The sequence below is a fragment of the Oryza glaberrima genome, chromosome 1 (assembly GCF_000147395.1).
Source record: "Oryza glaberrima chromosome 1, OglaRS2, whole genome shotgun sequence".
NCBI classification, from domain to species: domain Eukaryota; kingdom Viridiplantae; phylum Streptophyta; class Magnoliopsida; order Poales; family Poaceae; genus Oryza; species Oryza glaberrima.
This window is the reverse complement of record NC_068326.1, coordinates 14,955,428-14,965,938: the sequence shown is the minus strand read 5'-3', so window position 1 is coordinate 14,965,938 and position 10,511 is coordinate 14,955,428. Positions and strand designations below refer to the sequence as shown.

The 10,511-nt window shown below is 41.6% G+C and overlaps 1 protein-coding gene and 1 pseudogene across 2 annotated transcripts; both read right to left on the bottom strand.

The window, feature by feature from the left end:
* Nucleotides 1-377: 377 nt before the first annotated feature.
* LOC127759937 (nuclear pore complex protein NUP98A-like) lies at nt 378-10,003 on the bottom strand (annotated as a pseudogene).
* LOC127759936 (uncharacterized) lies at nt 3,564-7,556 on the bottom strand. Of its 2 annotated transcripts, XM_052284150.1 has the most exons (4): nt 7,150-7,556; nt 6,417-6,474; nt 4,296-4,626; nt 3,565-4,217 (listed from the first exon to the last, which is right to left on the bottom strand). In XM_052284150.1, exons 3-4 carry the CDS (start codon nt 4,617-4,619, stop codon nt 3,708-3,710), a joined length of 834 nt encoding a protein of 277 aa, XP_052140110.1. In that variant the 5' UTR covers nt 4,620-4,626; nt 6,417-6,474; nt 7,150-7,556; the 3' UTR covers nt 3,565-3,707. The 2 variants fall into 2 exon arrangements, with proteins under 2 accessions (XP_052140109.1, XP_052140110.1); XM_052284149.1 differs by lacking the exons at nt 6,417-6,474; nt 7,150-7,556 and having other exon boundaries at nt 3,564-4,217.
* Nucleotides 10,004-10,511: the final 508 nt, after the last annotated feature.

Below are 10,511 nucleotides of genomic sequence, written 5' to 3'. Positions count from 1 at the left end.
GAGATGTTACTCAAATCATTGTAACCACTGACTACATACCTATTTCCAGGAGTAGAGATCATAGGATAAATATATTGTTACTCCTACACGTAATTGTTTTTAAGAAAATAATACTGCCTTTACCATTTTAGAGTTGATGCTAAAACTCAATCCAGGCTGACAGAAACGCTAACAAAATCATTACAACCGCGCAAAATTGAAAATTACGCAACAAAGGCAGTTTTTATAGCTAAAGTTATTTCGTCCAGAAGTATCCAGCTATCCGTACCAAGTGACCGAACTACAAAAAGAACCCATTTTTTACAGGATTACTATGTTGTTACTTCTACCAGACAGAGGAGCCTACTGATAGGAGAATTATAGATTCTCAGAGGACTCTACATATTGAAATTCTTAACCCTGAACTTCCATTCTCCCTTGGCCGCGTCAAATGACACAAATTCTGCGCCATGGTCCTTTGTCCACTGCACCAAAATCTCCTTGTACCTATCAACTGCCGGCCCCTCTGTGAACTGCAACCCATTCTTCTGTTCGACGCACTTGACATTCAGAAGAGTGACTTCAGCAGGCTTGTTGAGTTCCTGCCCAACAGGCGGCGTATTGCTCACATCTCTGTACACGATAATCTAACGCTCATTGAACTCCACGATGGATCCAATATCAAGCTTTCTCCAATCAGTTTCTCCATCAAACTTTACGCTGCCATAGCCATGCCTGCCGACCGTGAAGCCCTTCACATGTGAGCAATAGCCTGGCTCGTCCCTCTCTCCCACGGCGAGCTCCACAATAGATGGCACGGTGTAGTAATCGGCGCTGTACAGGCGAGGCAGTACAGACTCCGCTATCGCTTCGCAACGAGGAGCAGCCAGTGGAGACTTTGGTGTCTTGTGACCAGCACTGCTATTCCCCTTCTGATTCTCACCAGGTCCTGACGATGGCGGACCAGCAGCACTGTTGCATACTTTGCTGCGACCTGAAGTAACCAAAAATCGAACTTGTATGATAAGTGTTCAGTTCTGAGATACCTTTACATTTATAGGAATATCTTTAGATAAATCTTTAGAAACGATAATGTATTTTTCACTACTCACAACAGATATCCCTAACATTAAATTACACCACACTTCAGTGATCATATTTTTGCTCCTTAATTGCTACTTCCTCTATCCCATAATATAAGATGTGCACGCAGTCCAAGATTCAACTTTAAAAATACTTGACCAACAATTATTATAATACTATAAATTAAATTTTATTTCCTAAAATTAATATCTTTGGATTGACATTTAAATTTACTTTAAGATGGTTATAATTTTGTTGCAATAAATCTTATAGTATATGAGAAAATATAAGTCAAAGATTAGGTTTGAAGACCGTGCCAAGTTTGACTATGCCTTATATTATGGGATGGAGGGAGTAATAAAATAAATAAATGATGTAATCATACTGTACATATGAGTCAGAGTAGAGAAACTGTTTGTCTGAAACATATATCAGAAGGAATGAAATGCAAACACTAATTACCACTTTGATCATCTGGATGACCACCAGTTGGACTAGATTGTTTCCCAGTGTGACTCTTAGCAGGCTGCACCATTGATTTGATAATCAGCTCTTGGTTCTCTCCAGGATATATACACAAAGAAATGGGTGTTTCTGAAGTTTTAGCATCATGATGACAATGAACCTACAAAAAGGGACATGGTTATGTTATTATATGACCATCAGAATGAATAGACATAAAGGTCAAAGTCATTTCATTCTAAATAGTAATGAGACCAAGGATGTAAAGCATCAAAGCTTCCAACATGATTTTAGAAGCCACAGGTGCCAAGAGATCATTTTATGAAAGACTCATGCATAATAATGTGCAGAGCAACTCTTTACTATGGAGATTCAGTTCCGTACCTCTGAAGCAACACTTCCATTACCATCATTTGTTGAAGAAAATCTAAGCCTTACCAGCCGGATGTTATTTGGAAGTAGCAAATCTATGGTATTCGTGGGAACATCCGCATTTATCTGCAAAGAAGATTATCTTTCTCATATAAAGCAGAGTCTGGAAAAACGAGCGATGGATTTGAAAGGTGGGAAGAAGTTTTGATTTATGCCTCCTCTGAGAAACAAAGATAACGGAAAATAATCATGCATAGTAGTTCCTCTTGTACTGCACCGCAAATAAATACTACAGTCAACAGCAACACTTACAGTAGATGTATATGCTGCTGAGTTGCTGAATACATTTTCCTGACATGCAAATCCAGTAGAAGGTGCATCTCCATGTCGAGTAGCAGGGCATGAGGTTGGACCAAGGGATGATGTGGTTGGCTCCTGTCAACCAACACAAATATCAATGATTAGAGCCAATTTGTTTTGTTCACAAACAAGCCATGATTTAAGGAACTTACAGTAGATGATGTAGTTAATGAGACTGTATTTGCAGCCGTGCCGAATAGAATTCCTCCGTGTGTCGTACAAGGAGCAGTCTGTGAGCTAGCACAGTGGGTGGAGGCATTCTTTTGCAACTCCACGGATGATATTAACTGGAGCTCCAACAGACGATAACATGGGCATGGGAGGTACAGGAGCTGAATTAACCATAATTTTCTGCAGGCCATCACCGCCTAGAGAGTTAACAAATAAAATTAGATTAATACATAGAAAAGGAACAAACATATAGCAAATGTGCCAACAAAATATTAAACATAAATCATCACAGGAAATGATCCATTAATACTAACTCTAAGCATAAATTATTAGAACTATAGGCTTATTGCTCACATTAGCTGTTTAATTTGCTACATGCAAATACTAGAGAAAAAAATATCAAATAGTTAACTATTCTTGCTAATAAGTTGTAAAGATGCTTCAGATTAAATAACTAGAGAGAATTGGACGCGTGAACTCAGATAGTAAGTTGTAAAGATGCTCTAGATAACAATTGAAATAGCTATGTAATTTGTCTTTTGGTGTAACATTAGGGTAATAATAATGGATGCAAGCGCAAACAAGGGATGCAATCAAATTCTAGGAACAAAGAAAGAGTTTACTCCAAAATGTAGTGACATGTCACTGCTTTCTTTATGGTGTGTTTGGTTCGTGGACTAGGTGGGATGGGTTGGTTCCATCCCTGGTTTCTAGGATGGGTTGGTTCCATTTTTCTGTTTGGTTGGTGGGATGGATTGGACCCAGTTTTTTATTTGGTTGAAGGGATGAGATAGGATGGAGTGAACCCATCCCTTGTTTGGTTCAAGGGATGGAGGTGGGATGACAAGATATGATTTCCTTCCACAATGAGTTGAAGTTACCTCCCATCTTTCAAATACAACATATGAGATAGTAGGATTAATATTTAAATAACCTAACATATTTGTGTGTTTGTTTATACAAGTTATATTTAAAATCAATTTAATATATGAATATGAACATTTTGCAATTAATAATACAATGGATTGGACACGTTATCATTACCTATGAACATTTTGCATATGTCATTTCACACCTAATTAGAGGCACACAAATGACAAGGCGCGATTCAAACAAAATTGAAGTCCACAAATTTTCCAATTCAAAGTCTCACATAATAGTAGATAATTGCATGAAGTCTTATACATAGCCCAAATTAACGGTGCACACACAATACAAAATGAGAGGGTACAAATAGTTCATAATAGCGAAATAACCAATCTTTCCATGAAGATGGTATCCTACATAGCACCGGGAAACTTCTCGCTGATGTACATAGCAACCCAATCAAGTTTGTTCGCAAATGGAAGACCGTTGAAAGCTCTAGCAATATGTGGATTAGAAACCAAATAGTGATAGTAGAAAGAGATGTGATGTTGCTCAAAACGTGGAAGGCTATTCAAGTTGTCCCATAGATCATCAGGTAGTTCATTCCCAACTGTGCTAGACCTTATTATGGCATTTGCTAGTTTGTCACTAGCTTTGTCAAATGCACCAACCAAACCATCATCGTCATGTGCATATGTCTTTTGTCTCTTGGGCTTGCTAGCCGATGATCTCTCATCATGATCTACTGTGGGAGCATCTTCATTCACTTCATTCTCTGTACCCTCGACATCTTCAGTGCCTAGAGCTGAGCTTGAGTCCTTTGCAAAATTTCCTGTAGCCATGGTACTACCAAATATGGTAAGCATCTCACCATAGTTGGTAATAGGCCTGTTGAAAAACTCAGCATCGCTCTTGTTGTTATGCTGTCATGATTGTGAGATGCATTAGAAACAAGTAATTGAAGCAATTGACAATCATATTGAAGTTGGTAAGGTATATACCTGCATATAGTCATTGTAGTGCTCCTCGTCAAGGCTAATAATGAAGTTCTCTTCGTCCCAAATAGCTCCACTCACCTTCCTAAGACGACTAATCTTTTGAAACTTCTTATGCCATGTCTTCAAATGATTTCTAATCTGATCCCCGGTGAGTGTTGTTGAAAACTTTTCATTCACAACTCTAGCACATGCATTGAGATGCACCTGCTTAAAACCAGCCGATGTCCTTGTGCCACTAGCCACCAGATTGGCCAAATTGGAGAGCATCAAAGATGACATGGATGATGTCCATGAGGCTACAACTCCCTTTCCGTTGTTGGTGTCCATATCCTAGCTGCCATAATAAATGAAAATGTGGATTAGCAACCATACACTAGCCGTCATTCAAAAGTAATAAATCAATACATATGTTGTCATTCAAGAGTAATACATTCAGTAGTAAAAAAATTCAGCACAGTGGTCATTCAAGAGTAATACATTCAAGAGTAAAAAAAAATCAGCACAGTGGTCATTCAAGAGTAATACATCAATACATATGTTCGTACAATTTAAATTCATCATACAAGTAGTCCATACAAATAGTACAACTACAAATAAATTTAGTCTTGACAATACATCCACACAAAGGAATGCAAACATGTTTTTGAAATGCTAAATAGTACAAGCACAATTTAGTTTCCATGGTGATTTTGACGATCGGCCCACATCTGATCTGCAAGTCCTTGCCTAAATTGAACCATCCCTGCGTAGTCATTTGGTTGGCCAACCGAAGAAGTATCGTTGTCTTGAATTATGGACTCATTTGGGCCCATCACAAGCTCATCAATACCATTATTTATCACCCAATTATGAATAATACAACAAGCTACAACAATGTCTACTTGAGTCTGAAAGGGGAAAAATGGTGTGGCATCATCAAGAATTTTGAACCTCCTCTTCAGTGACCCAAATGCACGTTCAACAGTGATACGAAGGGATGAGTGTCTAAGGTTGAACAACTCCTTCTCATTTTGGACCGGATTGTTTCCCCACTCATTCAGATGATACTGGGTGCTTCTAAAGGGTGGCAAAAATCCCGGTTTGGCTCCGTATCCAGCATCAACTAGGTAGAATTTTCCTATAACGTGATTGGCAACTCATCATATTTCTACATATTAACAATTGGTAACCATAAAAATGATACACTAATTTAATCTATTACCTTGGGGGACATGAAGACCATTTTCACGTTCCAAAGCATCTCTTAAAACTATAGCATCATGTGCAGCCCCCTCCCAACCAGCCAACACATATGTGAACCGAAGATCAAAATCTACTGCTGCCATTACATTTTGTGTAGCATGATTCTTCCTACCACGAAAAGACGACTCCATGTTCTTTGGGACAGATGCTCTAACATGTGTGCCATCAATAGCTCCAATACAATCCTAATTAATTTCAATGATGGGTAAGACAATATTTTTTAGGATGTACAATTTAGTAGCAAATGGACAAAAGAAGCGTCGATAAGTCTCACACCTTAAAAGTATGGATCCCATCTGTGGTTGCCTGCTATTTTAGGTGCGATGTCCAAAGATGGGGGCTTGATAAGATCATTTCGTAACTCTCCAACCGCATGAAGTACCAAATTAAAATATCGACTAACTGTTTCTCCTGACCTACGGAAAGTAGCACCAACTACCCTATTTCTAAGATTGTGTCCAATTGTATGTAAAAACATAGCAACTTGTTCCTCAACACACACGTTGATGGTATCTTCAAGCAAGCCACGATCTCTAAAAAGTTTACAAAATCGAAAGAAAGATGATTTTCTAAGTCTAAGCATGTTGATACAAGTTATATCATTTCTCCAAATGAGGTCATCGAGGTGTTCACTTCTCTTTCTATCCCTCTCAACTAATGGGCCATATGTTATTCCTACTCTCCTTGGCACTCTCCTATTTCTAGACTCAATAACAAGGGCCATCATCGACAATAACATGTTTGCAGCAGCAGCAAAAATTAAAAGCCTGCTCCTTTGATCCATCTACAATACAAATGTTTGCAACGCATTTCACAATCCAGGTTTTCACTATGCAAATATATGTGAGTATGCAAACAATTCAACAAATAAATGGTTTTAACCTTGACAACACAGGAAGCGGTCCGTTGAAAAACAATCTCACTAGATCAGCCTCCTAACCTGCAAACAAACAACAAAAAAAATCCCAAACAGTGAGCAAACATGATCCCAAACAACCAATAATTGTTAATTGAAACTCTACAGCACGCCGACGGCCACTCCCCACGCCCGGCCACTCCCTCCCACCCCCGGCCACTCCCCACGCCGGCGGCCACCTCCCCCCCTCCTGGCGCGGTGACCTCCCCCCCCCCCCCCACGGCGCAGCGACTAGCGAGCTCGGCCACCTCACCCCCCACGGCGTGGCGACCTCCCCCCCTCACGGCGCGGCGACTACCCACGCCAGTGGCGAGCTCGGCCACCTCCCCCCCACGGCGCGGCGACCTCCCCCCACGGCGCGGCGGCTTCTTCCCCCCACCCCCGCCCTGGGCCACTTCCCTGCGGCGGCGAGCTCGGCCACCACCCGACGCAGGCGAGCTCGTCCTCCCCACCACCGGCCACTCCCCGCGGCGGCCACGAGCTCGTTTCCCCCGGCGCGGCGACCCCAGTCCCCTCCCGGCCACGGCGACCTCTTCAAACCCCGGATCCGTCCCCTCCAGCGATGACGGCGCCGCTCTCTTCACCCCCCCCCCCCCCCCCCGGCCCCGGCGGCATGCCATGCACAGAAAAAAGGGGAAGGGGGCGACACTAGCCAGAGGGAGGAGAGGAAGAGGAAGGGGAAGGGGACGTCGACCTTACCTCCAGATGCCCGGCGCCGCCGCCGCCGCCGCCTTTGCCGACCGTCAGCTCGAGCGACCGCGCCGCCGCTCGCAAATGAGAGAGAAAGCGAGAGAAAGGTGCGATGCCCTCACCCCCCTCTCCCTCTGTGCGTGCGATGCGCCAGCGTCCGGGTTCGGCGTTCCATCCCATCCCACCGATTTGGTGGAACCATCCCACCCAGCATATTGAGAGAATATTCCCTTCTGGGTCCAACCCAACCCACCTGATCCATAAACCAAACACCACCTAGGATGGGATGGAATGGAATAGGACCATCCCATCCTTACAACCAAACACACCCTTAAAGATCGCATTATCCAAATTCTAACTCATCAAATTTCATAGACAAGTCTAAAGTTCAGAAAAATGCTTCAAACACTTTTACCTTTGTCTCCTCTCTGATAATCTTCATGTCGAAGCTCCTCATGGGATTTGCTTATGTATGCTGGCATTGCAGAAATTGATAGTGTATGCTTATGAGGAAGATCATCAGCAGTCTTGGTATAAGTATAGACCCTGCTGCCTTTCGCAGGCTCACCTATATAATTACGATGGAAAAATACAAAAAAATGAAGTGAACTAGATGAAGTGAAATGGGAGAAGAAATTTACAAAGTGAAAAAAATGGAACATGTCAAATTTTAAGCCATGCCACCATGAAAAAATAGATTAGTATCAAAATTGCCTTACAATCAATTAACCAATCACAGAGGTGGAGAAGGTGTATGACTCACCTACCATGGTTCAAATCCTAGTGAATGCATTCATGTGCACACTTGTGCGCTTCAATACATTTTTTGTGAGGTAGACAGATTCATCCCTAACCTCCATAAGTTCAAGTATGTGCTAAGGGGGACACTCAGACAGGTATGTGCATGTGCATCTTCCTCACAATCTTAAAAACAAATGCTCAGAGACAAAAAGTAGGTGAAATCCTTCCAGTGTATTAGCACTTTCAACCCAAGCTAAACAAGGGTCTGTGCGACCAAGGATAAACATCAAAGATAGACATACATAAGGTACTCTAAACAGGAGCAACCACTGCATATCAAATATTGGTAATCAGGGTGGCATCATCCACCATTGACATCAGTACTACTAGCTCAGAGGTTCTCCAAGGTGAGTAAGATAACAGTTAACTACAATTTTGAACATTCACTATGGATGTTTGGGAAGACAATAGGTGCCTAATACAATATAATACTGCGGTGGTTTATTCTGGGGTTCAGCAAATTGTTTGCATCAAGATGTTTTTGAGCCTGGCCCAATTAGAAAAAACCAGCCAGTTTTTGAGCATTCAAGATGTATTACCACAGGACATTCATCAACAAAAACTATTGGACGACTACATTAGAAATATGAAGCATCAATTCGTTCTGATTAATAAAAATATAGTATGTGACCAGACGAACTAAAAAAAATATGTACCAAGAAGCTCAAAACTGTAGTGATTATGAGGCTTTCCTACATTAATTGGACTTATAGATTGATGTGCAACACAGATACTATAACCAAACCAAAAAAACTACTTGATGATATCTTGAAGCATTAGAACACATAATAGAAATTTGTACTATAGAGAAGAACAGGAATTCACAAGCACAAACACGCATAAACAGGAAAATGAGCTGTTTGTAGGTAAGAACTTGCACCTATCATGTTGTTAATTTTTTATAAAGTTGGCAGGTATGAAAGAGCACAAAAAGAAAGGGAGAACAGAAAGATGAAAGAAAAGGTTGCTTACAGAAAAATGGCGTGGGGAAAGAAAACGTGGGACTATCAGAGACTGGATGAGCAGGGGTGGACCAAGATGACGATGGATTAGGACCCATGTGTTGCACAAGGCCAGGTGTAAACAACAATGAAGAGGATTCCCTGGCTAACCCAAAGCTTGGGGTAGACCAGGACGAAGAAGAGCCCATCATAGCTGCAGAAATCAACATTAAATCAAATTAGAGGAATGACAATTGATAAATCAATCCCTATTTCTTAAGAACCACTAAACTGTAATCAATTTATCAATTTCACAAGACATTGGTAGCAACGAGATTTTTTTTTTAGAAAAAAAAGGGTACATATCTAGTACAGTAGACAGTAGTAAATCCACTTGATAGGTGCTACATTTCAGCAACGTGGTAACTTCAGATATTGATTATGCAGGTTCTTTATTTCCAACATAAGGATTATAAACTAAAGTATTCCAACAAGAAAATCCCCATCCGAACAAAACATAACATTATTTAAAGAAACTGAAGCGTTTGTTCAGCCTCATTGCGAAAATAAATTAATTTAGTAGAACCGACAACCCGAACGCTTCAACTTCGTGAACTAACACACCGAAGCATCACCCCGTTGAAATCGTTTACCGACCGAACGAGCAGAGCAGCGCAAATACCTAACGAACACGCTATCCCCCCAACCAAAAAACAAAAACCCCAAACCCCCACACTAAACCCAGCCTAGAGCAGAAAAATTCCAAACCATGCGTCGTCCGGGCCATCAAGGGGACTAAAAACTACGAACCAAATGGAGGATTCGAAGCAGATCGAGCGCCCGTACCTAGACGATCGATCACAATGCGGTGAGAGAGAACCGATCGATCACACCTCCCCCGCGCGCAAGCGAGTCGATCGGAGGAAACGGGGGAGAGGTCGAATGGGGGATAATGGCAGATTGGCAGTAGCAGCAGCAGCAGGTGCAGGAGCAGCAGCTAACCGAGAGGGGAGGGGCGGCGCCGAGCCGAAGCCGAAGGCGAAGGCGAGGAGTTGGCTGCTCTCCGCGTATCTCTCGCCTTTCTTGGTTTTCTTCTCTTTTTTTTTCTTTTCTTTTCGGGGGTGGCCAGGTGGCCTTTATATACAGGACCGGACTGGGGGACACAGGAAACGAAAGCTCACCGACCATATGCAGCTCTGGAATTCCAAATCTAAGCATGCCATGTTGTCAAATTGATAACATAGCATCAATTAGATTTTGCGTATCAAATTCTATTTGTAAGTTGTAACCAACATATTCAAGTGAACAATCAATCCGATTGATCTGATACCCGAAGTACCTAACGAAACAAATGTACTGTTTGCTTAACTAGTGTCCAAGAGATTAATATACACTAGTATCAAAAACGGAAAGGTTGTATTTGTGTCGCCACAAATTTGTTTGTTTTACAGTCAGATTTTTTAACGGTTGATGTTGCTTTAAGATCTGTGTTATTGCCATGGCAAATGACGTTGCGGCTGTGATTAATTAAAACTTAACATCTTCATTAGTTCAAGCTTTTGATGGTTTTCCACGCATGCATGCTATTCTTTATACAAATTTATACTGTAGTTACATCTACTTACATTC

Bases quoted from the DNA above. Each gene is read 5' to 3' on its own strand.
- LOC127759936 (XM_052284150.1), bottom strand. From the start codon at position 4,619: ATGGACACCAACAACGGAAAGGGAGTTGTAGCCTCATGGACATCATCC. The intron at 4,218-4,295 runs GTATATACCTTA...CAATCATGACAG, and splicing joins ACTACAATGACTATATGCAG to CATAACAACAAGAGCGATGC.